At 55.6% G+C, this 18605-nt stretch overlaps 1 protein-coding gene across 1 annotated transcript in view; it reads left to right on the top strand.

Moving 5' to 3' along the window:
* OBSCN (obscurin, cytoskeletal calmodulin and titin-interacting RhoGEF) overlaps positions 1–18605 on the top strand; it is a 155949-nt gene that overhangs the window by 56581 nt on the left and 80763 nt on the right. The window contains exons 3-6 of the mRNA XM_072131628.1: positions 14335–14604; positions 14848–15108; positions 15191–15496; positions 15579–15845. Of these exons, the coding sequence (XP_071987729.1) occupies positions 14335–14604; positions 14848–15108; positions 15191–15496; positions 15579–15845 (1104 nt within the window). The remainder of the gene's footprint in view (positions 1–14334; positions 14605–14847; positions 15109–15190; positions 15497–15578; positions 15846–18605) is intronic.

The raw sequence follows: 18605 nt of genomic DNA, 5'->3' as shown, positions 1-18605 counted from the left end.
GGAGGACCTCAGAGCAGACACTAGACAGACAGTGACCCCTCCACCTCCTGGAGGACCTCAGAGCAGACACTAGGCAGACAGTGTCCCCTCCACCTCATGGAGGACCTCAGAGCAGACACTAGGCAGACAGTCACCCCTCCACCTCATGGAGGACCTCAGAGCAGACACTAGGCAGACAGTGATCCCTCCACCTCATGGAGGACCTCAGAGCAGACACTAGGCAGACAGTGACTCCTCCACCTCATGGAGGACCTCAGAGCAGACACTAGGCAGACAGTGACACCTCCACCTCATGGAGGACCTCAGAGCATACACTAGGCAGACAGTGACCCCTCCACCTCATGGAGGACCTCAGAGCATGCACTAGGCAGACAGTGACCCCTCCACCTCAGGGAGGACCTCAGAGCAGACACTAGGCAGACAGTCACCCCTCCACCTCATGGAGGACCTCAGAGCAGAAACTAGGCAGACAGTGACACCTCCACCTCATGGAGGACCTCAGAGCAGACACTAGGCAGACAGTGACCCCTCCACCTCATGGAGGACCTCAGAGCAGACACAAGGCAGACAGTGACACCTCCACCTCATGGAGGACCTCAGAGCAGACACTAGGCAGACAGTGACCCCTCCACCTCATGGAAGAGTTCAGAGCAGACACTAGGCAGACAGTGACTCCTCCACTTCATGGAGGACCTCAGAGCAGACACTAGGCAGACAGTGACTCCTCCACCTCATGGAGGACCTCAGAGCAGACACTAGGCAGACAGTGACCCCTCCACCTCATGGAGAACCTCAGAGCAGACACTAGGCAGACAGTGACTCCTCCACCTCATGGAGGACCTCAGAGCAGACACTAGGCAGACAGTGACTCCTCCACCTCATGGAGGACCTCAGAGCAGACACTAGGCAGACAGTGACACCTCCACCTCATGGAGGACCTCAGAGCAGACACTAGGCAGACAGTGACACCTCCACCTCATGGAGGACCTCAGAGCAGACACTAGGCAGACAGTGACTCCTCCACCTCATGGAAGACCCCAGAGCAGACACTAGGCAGACAGTGACCCCTCCACCTCATGGAGGACCTCAGAGCAGACACTAGGCAGACAGTGACCCCTCCACCTCATGGAGGACCTCAGAGCAGACACTAGGCAGACAGTGACACCTCCACCTCATGGAGGACCTCAGAGCAGACACTAGGCAGACAGTGACTCCTCCACCTCATGGAGGACCTCAGAGCAGACACTACGCAGACAGTGACTCCTCCACCTCATGGAGGACCTCAGAGCAGACACTAGGCAGACAGTGACCCCTCCACCTCATGGAGGACCTCAGAGCAGACACTAGGCAGACAGTGACCCCTCCACCTCATGGAGGACCTCAGAGCAGACACTAGGCAGACAGTCACCCCTCCACCTCATGGAGGATCTCAGAGCAGACACTAGGCAGACAGTGACCCCTCCACCTCATGGAGGACCTCAGAGCAGACACTAGGCAGACAGTGACTCCTCCACCTCATGGAGGACCTCAGAGCAGACACTAGGCAGACAGTGACACCTCCACCTCATGGAGGACCTCAGAGCATACACTAGGCAGACAGTGACGCCTCCACCTCATGGAGGACCTCAGAGCATGCACTAGGCAGACAGTGACCCCTCCACCTCAGGGAGGACCTCAGAGCAGACACTAGGCAGACAGTCACCCCTCCACCTCATGGAGGACCTCAGAGCAGACACTAGGCAGACAGTGACACCTCCACCTCATGGAGGACCTCAGAGCAGACACTAGGCAGACAGTGACCCCTCCACCTCACGGAGGACCTCAGAGCAGACACAAGGCAGACAGTGACACCTCCACCTCATGGAGGACCTCAGAGCAGACACTAGGCAGACAGTGACACCTCCACCTCATGGAGGACCTCAGAGCAGACACTAGTCAGACAGTGACCCCTCCACCTCATGGAGGACCTCACCGCAGACACTAGGCAGACAGTGACTCCTCCACCTCATGGAGGACCTCAGAGCAGACACTAGGCAGACAGTGACTCCTCCACCTCATGGAGGACCTCAGAGCAGACACTAGGCAGACAGTGACACCTCCACCTCATGGAGGACCTCAGAGCAGACACTAATCAGACAGTGACCCCTCCACCTCATGGAGGACCTCACCGCAGACACTAGGCAGACAGTGACTCCTCCACCTCATGGAGGACCTCAGAGCAGACACTAGGCAGACAGTGACACCTCCACCTCATGGAGGACCTCAGAGCAGACACTAGGCAGACAGTGACACCTCCACCTCATGGAGGACCTCAGAGCAGACACTAGGCAGACAGTGACCCCTCCACCTCATGGAGGACCTCAGAGCAGACACTAGGCAGACAGTGACCCCTCCACCTCATGGAGGACCTCAGAGCAGACACTAGGCTGACAGTGACCTTTCCACCTCATGGAGGACCTCAGAGCAGACACTAGGCAGACAGTGACTCATCCACCCCATGGAGGACCTCAGAGGAGACACTAGGCAGACAGTGACTCCTCCACCTCATGGAGGACCTTAGAGCAGACACTAGGCAGACAGTGACTCCTCCACCTCATGGAGGACCTCAGAGCAGACACTAGGCAGACAGTGACTCCTCCACCTCATGGAGGACCTTAGAGCAGACACTAGGCAGACAGTGACTCCTCCACCTCATGGAGGACCTCAGTGCAGACACTAGGCAGACAGTGACTCCTCCACTTCATGGAGGACCTCAGAGCAGACACTAGGCAGACAGTGACCCCTCCACCTCATGGAGGACCTCAGAGCAGACACTAGGCAGACAGTGACTCCTCCACCTCATGGAGGACCTCAGAGCAGACACTAGGCAGACAGTGACACCTCCACCTCATGGAGGACCTCAGAGTAGACACTAGGCAGACAGTGACTCCTCCACCTCATGGAGGACCTCACCGCAGACACTAGGCAGACAGTGACCCCTCCACCTCATGGAGGACCTCAGAGCAGACACTAGGCAGACAGTGACTCCTCCACCTCATGGAGGACCTCAGAGCAGACACTAGGCAGACAGTGACCCCCTCCACCTCATGGAGGACCTCAGAGCAGACACTAGGCAGACAGTGACACCTCCACCTCATGGAGGACCTCAGAGCAGACACTAGTCAGACAGTGACCCCTCCACCTCATGGAGGACCTCACCGCAGACACTAGGCAGACAGTGACTCCTCCACCTCATGGAGGACCTCAGAGCAGACACTAGGCAGACAGTGACTCCTCCACCTCATGGAGGACCTCAGAGCAGACACTAGGCAGACAGTGACACCTCCACCTCATGGAGGACCTCAGAGCAGACACTAATCAGACAGTGACCCCTCCACCTCATGGAGGACCTCACCGCAGACACTAGGCAGACAGTGACTCCTCCACCTCATGGAGGACCTCAGAGCAGACACTAGGCAGACAGTGACACCTCCACCTCATGGAGGACCTCAGAGCAGACACTAGGCAGACAGTGACACCTCCACCTCATGGAGGACCTCAGAGCAGACACTAGGCAGACAGTGACCCCTCCACCTCATGGAGGACCTCAGAGCAGACACTAGGCAGACAGTGACCCCTCCACCTCATGGAGGACCTCAGAGCAGACACTAGGCTGACAGTGACCTTTCCACCTCATGGAGGACCTCAGAGCAGACACTAGGCAGACAGTGACTCATCCACCCCATGGAGGACCTCAGAGGAGACACTAGGCAGACAGTGACTCCTCCACCTCAAGGAGGACCTTAGAGCAGACACTAGGCAGACAGTGACTCCTCCACCTCATGGAGGACCTCAGAGCAGACACTAGGCAGACAGTGACTCCTCCACCTCATGGAGGACCTTAGAGCAGACACTAGGCAGACAGTGACTCCTCCACCTCATGGAGGACCTCAGTGCAGACACTAGGCAGACAGTGACTCCTCCACTTCATGGAGGACCTCAGAGCAGACACTAGGCAGACAGTGACTCCTCCACCTCATGGAGGACCTCAGAGCAGACACTAGGCAGACAGTGACACCTCCACCTCATGGAGGACCTCAGAGTAGACACTAGGCAGACAGTGACTCCTCCACCTCATGGAGGACCTCACCGCAGACACTAGGCAGACAGTGACCCCTCCACCTCATGGAGGACCTCAGAGCAGACACTAGGCAGACAGTGACTCCTCCACCTCATGGAGGACCTCAGAGCAGACACTAGACAGACAGTGACCCCTCCACCTCCTGGAGGACCTCAGAGCAGACACTAGGCAGACAGTGTCCCCTCCACCTCATGGAGGACCTCAGAGCAGACACTAGGCAGACAGTCACCCCTCCACCTCATGGAGGACCTCAGAGCAGACACTAGGCAGACAGTGATCCCTCCACCTCATGGAGGACCTCAGAGCAGACACTAGGCAGACAGTGACTCCTCCACCTCATGGAGGACCTCAGAGCAGACACTAGGCAGACAGTGACACCTCCACCTCATGGAGGACCTCAGAGCATACACTAGGCAGACAGTGACCCCTCCACCTCATGGAGGACCTCAGAGCATGCACTAGGCAGACAGTGACCCCTCCACCTCAGGGAGGACCTCAGAGCAGACACTAGGCAGACAGTCACCCCTCCACCTCATGGAGGACCTCAGAGCAGAAACTAGGCAGACAGTGACACCTCCACCTCATGGAGGACCTCAGAGCAGACACTAGGCAGACAGTGACCCCTCCACCTCATGGAGGACCTCAGAGCAGACACAAGGCAGACAGTGACACCTCCACCTCATGGAGGACCTCAGAGCAGACACTAGGCAGACAGTGACCCCTCCACCTCATGGAAGAGTTCAGAGCAGACACTAGGCAGACAGTGACTCCTCCACTTCATGGAGGACCTCAGAGCAGACACTAGGCAGACAGTGACTCCTCCACCTCATGGAGGACCTCAGAGCAGACACTAGGCAGACAGTGACCCCTCCACCTCATGGAGAACCTCAGAGCAGACACTAGGCAGACAGTGACTCCTCCACCTCATGGAGGACCTCAGAGCAGACACTAGGCAGACAGTGACTCCTCCACCTCATGGAGGACCTCAGAGCAGACACTAGGCAGACAGTGACACCTCCACCTCATGGAGGACCTCAGAGCAGACACTAGGCAGACAGTGACACCTCCACCTCATGGAGGACCTCAGAGCAGACACTAGGCAGACAGTGACTCCTCCACCTCATGGAAGACCCCAGAGCAGACACTAGGCAGACAGTGACCCCTCCACCTCATGGAGGACCTCAGAGCAGACACTAGGCAGACAGTGACCCCTCCACCTCATGGAGGACCTCAGAGCAGACACTAGGCAGACAGTGACACCTCCACCTCATGGAGGACCTCAGAGCAGACACTAGGCAGACAGTGACTCCTCCACCTCATGGAGGACCTCAGAGCAGACACTACGCAGACAGTGACTCCTCCACCTCATGGAGGACCTCAGAGCAGACACTAGGCAGACAGTGACCCCTCCACCTCATGGAGGACCTCAGAGCAGACACTAGGCAGACAGTGACCCCTCCACCTCATGGAGGACCTCAGAGCAGACACTAGGCAGACAGTCACCCCTCCACCTCATGGAGGATCTCAGAGCAGACACTAGGCAGACAGTGACCCCTCCACCTCATGGAGGACCTCAGAGCAGACACTAGGCAGACAGTGACTCCTCCACCTCATGGAGGACCTCAGAGCAGACACTAGGCAGACAGTGACACCTCCACCTCATGGAGGACCTCAGAGCATACACTAGGCAGACAGTGACGCCTCCACCTCATGGAGGACCTCAGAGCATGCACTAGGCAGACAGTGACCCCTCCACCTCAGGGAGGACCTCAGAGCAGACACTAGGCAGACAGTCACCCCTCCACCTCATGGAGGACCTCAGAGCAGACACTAGGCAGACAGTGACACCTCCACCTCATGGAGGACCTCAGAGCAGACACTAGGCAGACAGTGACCCCTCCACCTCACGGAGGACCTCAGAGCAGACACAAGGCAGACAGTGACACCTCCACCTCATGGAGGACCTCAGAGCAGACACTAGGCAGACAGTGACACCTCCACCTCATGGAGGACCTCAGAGCAGACACTAGTCAGACAGTGACCCCTCCACCTCATGGAGGACCTCACCGCAGACACTAGGCAGACAGTGACTCCTCCACCTCATGGAGGACCTCAGAGCAGACACTAGGCAGACAGTGACTCCTCCACCTCATGGAGGACCTCAGAGCAGACACTAGGCAGACAGTGACACCTCCACCTCATGGAGGACCTCAGAGCAGACACTAATCAGACAGTGACCCCTCCACCTCATGGAGGACCTCACCGCAGACACTAGGCAGACAGTGACTCCTCCACCTCATGGAGGACCTCAGAGCAGACACTAGGCAGACAGTGACACCTCCACCTCATGGAGGACCTCAGAGCAGACACTAGGCAGACAGTGACACCTCCACCTCATGGAGGACCTCAGAGCAGACACTAGGCAGACAGTGACCCCTCCACCTCATGGAGGACCTCAGAGCAGACACTAGGCAGACAGTGACCCCTCCACCTCATGGAGGACCTCAGAGCAGACACTAGGCTGACAGTGACCTTTCCACCTCATGGAGGACCTCAGAGCAGACACTAGGCAGACAGTGACTCATCCACCCCATGGAGGACCTCAGAGGAGACACTAGGCAGACAGTGACTCCTCCACCTCATGGAGGACCTTAGAGCAGACACTAGGCAGACAGTGACTCCTCCACCTCATGGAGGACCTCAGAGCAGACACTAGGCAGACAGTGACTCCTCCACCTCATGGAGGACCTTAGAGCAGACACTAGGCAGACAGTGACTCCTCCACCTCATGGAGGACCTCAGTGCAGACACTAGGCAGACAGTGACTCCTCCACTTCATGGAGGACCTCAGAGCAGACACTAGGCAGACAGTGACCCCTCCACCTCATGGAGGACCTCAGAGCAGACACTAGGCAGACAGTGACTCCTCCACCTCATGGAGGACCTCAGAGCAGACACTAGGCAGACAGTGACACCTCCACCTCATGGAGGACCTCAGAGTAGACACTAGGCAGACAGTGACTCCTCCACCTCATGGAGGACCTCACCGCAGACACTAGGCAGACAGTGACCCCTCCACCTCATGGAGGACCTCAGAGCAGACACTAGGCAGACAGTGACTCCTCCACCTCATGGAGGACCTCAGAGCAGACACTAGACAGACAGTGACCCTTCCACCTCCTGGAGGACCTCAGAGCAGACACTAGGCAGACAGTGACCCCTCCACCTCATGGAGGACCTCAGAGCAGACACTAGGCAGACAGTCACCCCTCCACCTCATGGAGGACCTCAGAGCAGACACTAGGCAGACAGTGATCCCTCCACCTCATGGAGGACCTCAGAGCAGACACTACGCAGACAGTGACTCCTCCACCTCATGGAGGACCTCAGAGCAGACACTAGGCAGACAGTGACCCCTCCACCTCATGGAGGACCTCAGAGCAGACACTAGGCAGACAGTGACCCCTCCACCTCATGGAGGACCTCAGAGCATGCACTAGGCAGACAGTGACCCCTCCACCTCAGGGAGGACCTCAGAGCAGACACTAGGCAGACAGTCACCCCTCCACCTCATGGAGGACCTCAGAGCAGAAACTAGGCAGACAGTGACACCTCCACCTCATGGAGGACCTCAGAGCAGACACTAGGCAGACAGTGACCCCTCCACCTCATGGAGGACCTCAGAGCAGACCCAAGGCAGACAGTGACACCTCCACCTCATGGAGGACCTCAGAGCAGACACTAGGCAGACAGTGACCCCTCCACCTCATGGAAGAGTTCAGAGCAGACACTAGGCAGACAGTGACTCCTCCACTTCATGGAGGACCTCAGAGCAGACACTAGGCAGACAGTGACTCCTCCACCTCATGGAGGACCTCAGTGCAGACACTAGGCAGACAGTGACCCCTCCACCTCATGGAGAACCTCAGAGCAGACACTAGGCAGACAGTGACTCCTCCACCTCATGGAGGACCTCAGAGCAGACACTAGGCAGACAGTGACTCCTCCACCTCATGGAGGACCTCAGAGCAGACACTAGGCAGACAGTGACACCTCCACCTCATGGAGGACCTCAGAGCAGACACTAGGCAGACAGTGACACCTCCACCTCATGGAGGACCTCAGAGCAGACACTAGGCAGACAGTGACTCCTCCACCTCATGGAAGACCCCAGAGCAGACACTAGGCAGACAGTGACCCCTCCACCTCATGGAGGACCTCAGAGCAGACACTAGGCAGACAGTGACCCCTCCACCTCATGGAGGACCTCAGAGCAGACACTAGGCAGACAGTGACACCTCCACCTCATGGAGGACCTCAGAGCAGACACTAGGCAGACAGTGACTCCTCCACCTCATGGAGGACCTCAGAGCAGACACTACGCAGACAGTGACTCCTCCACCTCATGGAGGACCTCAGAGCAGACACTAGGCAGACAGTGACCCCTCCACCTCATGGAGGACCTCAGAGCAGACACTAGGCAGACAGTGACCCCTCCACCTCATGGAGGACCTCAGAGCAGACACTAGGCAGACAGTCACCCCTCCACCTCATGGAGGATCTCAGAGCAGACACTAGGCAGACAGTGACCCCTCCACCTCATGGAGGACCTCAGAGCAGACACTAGGCAGACAGTGACTCCTCCACCTCATGGAGGACCTCAGAGCAGACACTAGGCAGACAGTGACACCTCCACCTCATGGAGGACCTCAGAGCATACACTAGGCAGACAGTGACGCCTCCACCTCATGGAGGACCTCAGAGCATGCACTAGGCAGACAGTGACCCCTCCACCTCAGGGAGGACCTCAGAGCAGACACTAGGCAGACAGTCACCCCTCCACCTCATGGAGGACCTCAGAGCAGACACTAGGCAGACAGTGACACCTCCACCTCATGGAGGACCTCAGAGCAGACACTAGGCAGACAGTGACCCCTCCACCTCACGGAGGACCTCAGAGCAGACACAAGGCAGACAGTGACACCTCCACCTCATGGAGGACCTCAGAGCAGACACTAGGCAGACAGTGACCCCTCCACCTCATGGAAGAGTTCAGAGCAGACACTAGGCAGACAGTGACTCCTCCACTTCATGGAGGACCTCAGAGCAGACACTAGGCAGACAGTGACTCCTCCACCTCATGGAGGACCTCAGAGCAGACACTAGGCAGACAGTGACCCCTCCACCTCATGGAGAACCTCAGAGCAGACACTAGGCAGACAGTGACTCCTCCACCTCATGGAGGACCTCAGAGCAGACACTAGGCAGACAGTGACTCCTCCACCTCATGGAGGACCTCAGAGCAGACACTAGGCAGACAGTGACACCTCCACCTCATGGAGGACCTCAGAGCAGACACTAGGCAGACAGTGACACCTCCACCTCATGGAGGACCTCAGAGCAGACACTAGGCAGACAGTGACTCCTCCACCTCATGGAAGACCCCAGAGCAGACACTAGGCAGACAGTCACCCCTCCACCTCATGGAGGATCTCAGAGCAGACACTAGGCAGACAGTGACCCCTCCACCTCATGGAGGACCTCAGAGCAGACACTAGGCAGACAGTGACTCCTCCACCTCATGGAGGACCTCAGAGCAGACACTAGGCAGACAGTGACTCCTCCACCTCATGGAGGACCTCAGAGCAGACACTAGGCAGACAGTGACTCCTCCACCTCATGGAGGACCTCAGAGCAGACACTAGGCAGACAGTGACCCCTCCACCTCATGGAGGACCTCAGAGCAGACACTAGGCAGACAGTGACCCCTCCACCTCATGGAGGACCTCAGAGCAGACACTAGGCAGACAGTCACCCCTCCACCTCATGGAGGATCTCAGAGCAGACACTAGGCAGACAGTGACCCCTCCACCTCATGGAGGACCTCAGAGCAGACACTAGGCAGACAGTGACTCCTCCACCTCATGGAGGACCTCAGAGCAGACACTAGGCAGACAGTGACACCTCCACCTCATGGAGGACCTCAGAGCATACACTAGGCAGACAGTGACCCCTCCACCTCATGGAGGACCGCAGAGCATACACTAGGCAGACAGTGACCCCTCCACCTCAGGGAGGACCTCAGAGCAGACACTAGGCAGACAGTCACCCCTCCACCTCAGGGAGGACCTCAGAGCAGACACTAGGCAGACAGTGACCCCTCCACCTCATGGAGGACCTCAGAGCAGACACTAGGCAGACAGTGACTCCTCCACCTCATGGAGGACCTCAGAGCAGACACTAGGCAGACAGTGACACCTCCACCTCATGGAGGACCTCAGAGCAGACACTAGGCAGACAGTGACCCCTCCACCTCATGGAGGACCTCAGAGCAGACACAAGGCAGACAGTGACACCTCCACCTCATGGAGGACCTCAGAGCAGACACTAGGCAGACAGTGACCCCTCCACCTCATGGAAGAGCTCAGAGCAGACACTAGGCAGACAGTTACTCCTCCACCTCATGGAGGACCTCAGAGCAGACACTAGGCAGACAGTGACTCCTCCACCTCATGGAGGACCTCAGAGCAGACACTAGGCAGACAGTGACCCCTCCACCGCATGGAGAACCTCAGAGCAGACACTAGGCAGACAGTGACTCCTCCACCTCATGGAGGACCTCAGAGCAGACACTAGGCAGACAGTGACTCCTCCACCTCATGGAGGACCTCAGAGCAGACACTAGGCAGACAGTGACACCTCCACCTCATGGAGGACCTCAGAGCAGACACTAGGCAGACAGTGACACCTCCACCTCATGGAGGACCTCAGAGCAGACACTAGGCAGACAGTGACTCCTCCACCTCATGGAAGACCCCAGAGCAGACACTAGGCAGACAGTGACTCCTCCACCTCATGGAGGACCTCAGAGCAGACACTAGGCAGACAGTGACTCCTCCACCTCATGGAGGACCTCAGTGCAGACACTAGGCAGACAGTGACCTCTCCACCTCATGGAGGACCTCAGAGCAGACACTAGGCAGACAGTGACACCTCCACCTCATGGAGGACCTCAGAGCAGACACTAGGCAGACAGTGACCCCTCCACCTCATGGAGGACCTCAGAGCAGACACTAGGCAGACAGTCACCCCTCCACCTCATGGAGGACCTCAGAGCAGACACTAGGCAGACAGTGACACCTCCACCTCATGGAGGACCTCAGAGCAGACACTAGGCAGACAGTGACACCTCCACCTCATGGAGGACCTCAGAGCAGACACTAGGCAGACAGTGACACCTCCACCTCATTGAGGACCTCAGAGCAGACACTAGGCAGACAGTGACTCCTCCACCTCATGGAAGACCCCAGAGCAGACACTAGGCAGACAGTGACTCCTCCACCTCATGGAGGACCTCAGAGCAGACACTAGGCAGACAGTGACTCCTCCACCTCATGGAGGACCTCAGTGCAGACACTAGGCAGACAGTGACCCCTCCACCTCATGGAGGACCTCAGAGCAGACACTAGGCAGACAGTGACACCTCCACCTCATGGAGGACCTCAGAGCAGACACTAGGCAGACAGTGACACCTCCACCTCATGGAGGACCTCAGAGCAGACACTAGGCAGACAGTGACCCCTCCACCTCATGGAGGACCTCAGAGCAGACACTAGGCAGACAGTGACTCCTCCACCTCATGGAAGACCCCAGAGCAGACACTAGGCAGACAGTGACTCCTCCACCTCATGGAGGACCTCAGAGCAGACACTAGGCAGACAGTGACTCCTCCACCTCATGGAGGACCTCAGTGCAGACACTAGGCAGACAGTGACCCCTCCACCTCATGGAGGACCTCAGAGCAGACACTAGGCAGACAGTGACACCTCCACCTCATGGAGGACCTCAGAGCAGACACTAGGCAGACAGTGACCCCTCCACCTCATGGAGGACCTCAGAGCAGACACTAGGCAGACAGTGACACCTCCACCTCATGGAGGACCTCAGAGCAGACACTAGGCAGACAGTGAGATCCTCTATATGACTTGTATCCTGATCTCTCAGAAAATATATGACCCTAGAGACCTTGGAGCTTCTTGGAGACCATCAACGTGTCTACATATAAGGTTCCCCATGTGGAGCATATTATATGTACAGTCTGTGGTGTGGGATATGATAGCACTGACTCTGCCGGAGGTCCAGGTCCTGCCTGTATTTGGACATATAACATACAGCAGGTCCTGCATTGTCCTGGTAAGAATAGACTGAGCAGATTATTAACATCACACTTATTCTGAGGCTAATACATGATGTACAGCAGATAATACAGGGATGTGTAGTATATAGAGGCAGTGCACTGTACAGCAGATAATACAGGGTGTGTAGTATATAGAGGCAGTGTACTGTACAGCAGATAATACAGGGTGTGTAGTATATAGAGGCAGTGCACTGTACAGCAGATAATACAGGGTGTGTAGTATATAGAGGCAGTGCACTGTACAGCAGATAATACAGGGTGTGTAGTATATAGAGGCAGTGCACTGTACAGCAGATAATACAGGGCTGTGTAGTATATAGCGGCAGTGCACTGTACAGCAGATAATACAGGGCTGTGTAGTATATAGAGGCAGTGCACTGTACAGCAGATAATACAGGGCTGTGTAGTATATAGAGGCAGTGCACTGTACAGCAGATAATACAGGGCTGTGTAGTATATAGAGGCAGTGCACTGTACAGCAGATAATACAGGGATGTGTAGTATATAGAGGCAGTGCACTGTACAGCAGATAATACAGGGATGTGTAGTATATAGAGGCAGTGCGCTGTACAGCAGATAATACAGGGTGTGTAGTATATAGAGGCAGTGCACTGTACAGCAGATAATACAGGGTGTGTAGTATATAGAGGCAGTGTACTGTACAGCAGATAATACAGGCTGTGTAGTATATAGAGGCAGTGCACTGTACAGCAGATAATACAGGGTGTGTAGTATATAGAGGCAGTGCACTGTACAGCAGATAATACAGGGCTGTGTAGTATATAGAGGCAGTGCACTGTACAGCAGATAATACAGGGCTGTGTAGTATATAGAGGCAGTGCACTGTACAGCAGATAATACAGGCTGTGTAGTATATAGAGGCAGTGCGCTGTACAGCAGATAATACAGGGCTGTGTAGTATATAGAGGCAGTGTACTGTACAGCAGATAATACAGGGCTGTGTAGTATATAGAGGCAGTGTACTGTACAGCAGATAATACAGGGCTGTGTAGTATATAGAGCCAGTGCACTGTACAGCAGATAATACAGGGTGTGTAGTATATAGAGGCAGTGCACTGTACAGCAGATAATACAGGGCTGTGTAGTATATAGAGGCAGTGCACTGTACAGCAGGTAATACAGGCTGTGTAGTATATAGAGGCAGTGCGCTGTACAGCAGATAATACAGGGCTGTGTAGTATATAGCGGCAGTGCACTGTACAGCAGATAATACAGGCTGTGTAGTATATAGAGGCAGTGCACTGTACAGCAGATAATACAGGGTGTGTAGTATATAGAGGCAGTGCACTGTACAGCAGATAATACAGGGTGTGTAGTATATAGAGGCAGTGCACTGTACAGCAGATAATACAGGCTGTGTAGTATATAGAGGCAGTGCACTGTACAGCAGATAATACAGGGTGTGTAGTATATAGAGGCAGTGCACTGTACAGTAGATAATACAGGGTGTGTAGTATATAGGGGCAGTGCACTATACAGCAGATAATACAGGGTGTGTAGTATATAGAGGCAGTGCACTGTACAGCAGATAATACAGGGCTGTGTAGTATATAGAGGCAGTGCACTATACAGCAGATAATACAGGGTGTGTAGTATATAGAGGCAGTGCACTGTACAGCAGATAATACAGGGCTGTGTAGTATATAGCGGCAGTGCACTGTACAGTAGATAATACAGGGGGTGTAGTATATAGCGGCAGTGCACTGTACAGTAGATAATACAGGGCTGTGTAGTATATAGAGGCAGTGTACTGTACAGCAGATAATACAGGGCTGTGTAGTGTAGTATATAGAGGCAGTGCACTGTACAGCAGGTAAGTCTGACCTGTATCACACAGGGGTCTATTTCCTTTGTCTCTCTTTGTCTTTACAATTCATATATTTGTCGCGTGACATTTGGCTCCTCATTCCGGATCTTAGATCCGACCACCCGATGCGACTTCTCCTCCTCCGGTTGTCGTCCTGTTTCTCTGACTATTTCTCTTGTTCTTCCAAAGAGCCGAGAATTCCCTTCCGCTCCAAGCTGCGAGATGTGGAGGTGAGGGAGAAGGAGACGGCCACCTTCCAGTGCGAGGTCCCTCACCCCATCACCGAGTCCTCCTGGTACAAGGAGGAGACCAAAATCCAGCAGAGCCACAAGTACAACATCGAGGAGGAAGGAACCATCCGGAGACTGACCATCCAGAACGTCACCACCGATGATGACGCCGTTTACATCTGTGAGATGAAGGAGGGCAGCCGCACCATCGCCGAGCTGTCCGTCCAAGGTAAGACCGGAGGAGACCCCACCGATCTCTGATACATCTCCATGTCATGTCCTACAGCTTCACTAATGACTGAGCATGAGCCGTGTCCTAAAGCAGAATTATGAGTCCAGCTCTGGGGGTGACCGAACCATCGGACGGGTCAGGAGGTTCTCCATAGGTTCTTCATAGGTTCTCCAGGTGCTCAGGGTCTAGGTAGAGGTTTTCTCATGTTCTTATAATCAGGACCATCGTCTTCGTCTGTAGGTAATATCGTAAAGAAGCTTCCTCGCAGGACGGCCGTTCCGGTCAGTGATACCGCCATCTTCTGCGTGGAGCTGGACAACGACTGCGAGAAGGTCAGGTGGACAATCGATGGGCAGAACGTGGTCCCTGATGGTCGGATCTCTATCACATCATCCGGGAAGCAGCACACCCTGATTATCCGGGACTGCAGGAACAGCGACTCGGGCGTCATCGCCTTCATAGCCGATGAGTGTAAGACGTCCACCCAGTTCACCGTCACCAGTGAGTATCCAACACCAAGAGGGACCGTGCCCAACGCCTCGCGAGGAACCAGCCCAAACCTAGATCTTTCTTTCTCCTTTAGCTTTGAGGAAACCTCCAGCAAACGCCCCCATTAACCCCGTGGTGACAGAAAAGACTGAAACATCCGTGAAATTAGCCTGGTCCCCTCCCCCCATGGACAGGCCGGTGCCCATCGATGGCTACATTGTAGAACGCAAAAAGCTTGGAGCCACGAACTGGGTGAGGTGCCACGAAACCCCCAACGTGCCCACCCGAGAGTTCATCGTCAGCCATGTTCCAGATGAAGGAAGTTTTCAATTCCGGGTCAGCGCCATAAACAGCTATGGGCAGAGCCCCCACCTGGAGTTCCAGGGGACATTGTACCTCGGTAGGTGACCGTTACCCAGGTAGGTAGGTAGGTAGGTAGGTGTGGGGATGTAATCTGAGGATGTCATTTTTGTATCTTCTAGAACCTATCCCCTCCATTAAGACTCCTCTGAGGCCAGTGGAGGTCACAGCAGGGTCAGAGGCCACCTTCTCGGTTGACCTCACCACAGTGTCTCCAGGATCGTGGTCCATCAATGGGAGAGCGGTGGAGAGTAATGACCAGTATGTGGTGAAACGCGTGAAGAACACTCACATGCTCCTGATCAAGAGCGTCGGCCAACACCAGGACCAGGCCGAGGTCATCTTCACATCCAAAGGAGTCCAGAGCAGCACCAAGCTCCGCGTCCGAGGTCAGAACACACAGCCCTAACATATCTGACATAGGTGGTATAGGGAAGCCTCCCCTAGCAGTGATAGGAGGACACACTGCCCTACCCCACTAGTGTGATCATGTGGGGCCATGTAGTAGTAGGAGTGATAGGAGGACACACTGCCCCCTGCTGGTGTGATGATGTGGGGCCATGGTATAGGACAGTCAACCCTAGTAGTGATAGGAGGACACACTGCCCCCTGCTGGTGTGATGATGTGGGGGCCATGGAATAGGACAGTCACCCCTAGCAGTGATAGGAGGACACTTCCCCCTGCTGGTGTGATGATGTGGGGGCCATGGAATAGGACAGTCACCCCTAGCAGTGATAGGAGGACACACTGCCCCCTGCTGGTGTGATGATGTGGGGGCCATGGTATAGGACAGTCACCCCTAGCAGTGATAGGAGGACACACTGCCCCCTGCTGGTGTGATGATGTGGGGGGCCATGGTATAGGACAGTCACCCCTAGTAGTGATAGGAGGACACACTGCCTCCTGCGAGTGTGATGATGTGGGGGGCCATGGTATAGGACAGTCACCCCTAGTAGTGATAGGAGAACACACTGCCCCCTGCTGGTGTGATGATGTGGGGGGCCATGGTATAGGACAGTCACCCGTAGCAGTGATAGGAGGACACACTGCCCCCTGCTGGAGTGATGATGTGGGGCCATGGTATAGGACAGTCACCCCTAGTAGTGATAGGAGGACACACTGCCCCCTGCTGGTGTGATGATGTGGGGCCATGGTATAGGACAGTCACCCCTAGCAGTGATAGGAGGACACACTGCCCCCTGCTGGTGTGATGATGTGGGGGGCCATGGTATAGGACAGTCACCCCTAGCAGTGATAGGAGGACACACTGCCCCCCGGTGGTGTGATGATGTGGGGGCCATGGAATAGGACAGTCACCCCTAGTAGTGATAGGAGGACACACTGCCTCCTGCGAGTGTGATGATGTGGAGGCCATGGCATAGGACAGTCACCCCTAGTAGTGATAGGAGAACACACTGACCCCTGCTGGTGTGATGATGTGGGGGACATGGTATAGGACAGTCACCGCTAGTAGTGATAGGAGGACACACTGCCCCCTGCTGGTGTGATGATGTGCTGGACATGGTATAGGACAGTCACCCCTAGCAGTGATAGGAGGACACTGCCCCCTGCTGGTGTGATGATGTGGGGGCCATGGAATAGGACAGTCACCCCTAGCAGTGATAGGAGGACACACTGCCCCCTGCTGGTGTGATGATGTGGGGGGCCATGGTATAGGACAGACACCCCTAGAAGTGATAGGAGGACACACTGCCCCCTGCTGGTGTGATGATGAAGGGGGCTATAGTATAGGACAGTCACCCCTAGCAGTAATAGGAGGACACACTGCCCCCTGCTGGTGTGATGATGTGGGGGCCATGGTATAGGACAGTCGCCCCCAGTAGTGATAGGAGGACACACTGCCCTCCCCCACTGGTGTGATGATGTGGAGCCATGGAATAGGACAGTCACCCATATTAGTGACAGGAGGACACACTGCCCCCTGCTGGTGTGATGATGTGGGGGCCATGGAATAGGACAGTCACCCCTAGCAGTGATAGGAGGACACACTGTCCCCTGCTGGTGTGATGATGTGGGGGCCATGGAATAGGACAGTCACCCCTAGTAGTGATAGGAGGACACACTGCCTCCTGCGAGTGTGATGATGTGGAGGCCATGGCATAGGACAGTCACCCCTAGTAGTGATAGGAGAACACACTGCCCCCTGCTGGTGTGATGATGTGGGGGCCATGGTATAGGACAGTCACCCCTAGTAGTGATAGGATGACACTGCCCCTTGCTGGTGATGATGTGGGGGCCATGGTATAGGACAGACACCCCTAGCAGTGATAGGAGGACACACTGCCCCCTGCTGGTGTGATGATGTGGGGGCCATGGTATAGGACAGTCACCCCTTGAAGTGATAGGAGGACATACTGCCCCCTGCTGGTGTGATGATGTGGGGGCCATGGTATAGGACAGTCACCCCTTGAAGTGATAGGAGGACACACTGCCCCCTGCTGGTGTGATGATGTGGGGGCCATGATATAGGACAGTCACCCCTAGCAGTGATAGGAGGACACACTGCCCCCTGCTGGTGAGATGATGTGGGGGCCATGGTATAGGACAGTCACCCCTAGAAGTGATAGGAGGACACACTGTCCCCTGCTGGTGTGATGATGTGGGGGCCATGGTATAGGACAGTCACCCCTAGAAGTGATAGGAGGACACACTGCCCCCTGCTGGTGTGATGATGTGGAGAACCATGACATAGGTCAGTCACCCCTAGTAGTGGTAGGAGGACACACTGCCCCCTGCTGGTGTGATGATGTGGGGGCCATGGTATAGGACAGTCACCCCTAGCAGTGATAGGAGGACACCGCCCCCTGCTGGTGTGATGATGTGGGGCCATGTAATAGGACAGTCACCCCTAGCAGTGATAGGACACTGCCCCCTGCTGGTGTGATGATGTGGGGGCCATGGTATAGGACAGTCACCCCTAGCAGTGATAGGAGGACACACTGCCCCCTGCTGGTGTGATGATGTGGGGGGCCATGGTATAGGACAGTCACCCCTAGCTGTGATAGGAGGACACACTGCCCCCTACTGGTGTGATGATGTGGGGGGCCATGGTATAGGACAGTCACCCCTAGCAGTGATAGGAGGACACACTGCCCCCTGCTGGTGTGATGATGTGGGGGCCATGGTA

The sequence above is a fragment of the Engystomops pustulosus genome, unplaced genomic scaffold (genome assembly GCF_040894005.1).
Source record: "Engystomops pustulosus unplaced genomic scaffold, aEngPut4.maternal MAT_SCAFFOLD_109, whole genome shotgun sequence".
Classification (NCBI taxonomy): Eukaryota; Metazoa; Chordata; class Amphibia; order Anura; family Leptodactylidae; genus Engystomops; species Engystomops pustulosus.
This window is presented reverse-complemented; position numbering and strand designations above follow the sequence as displayed.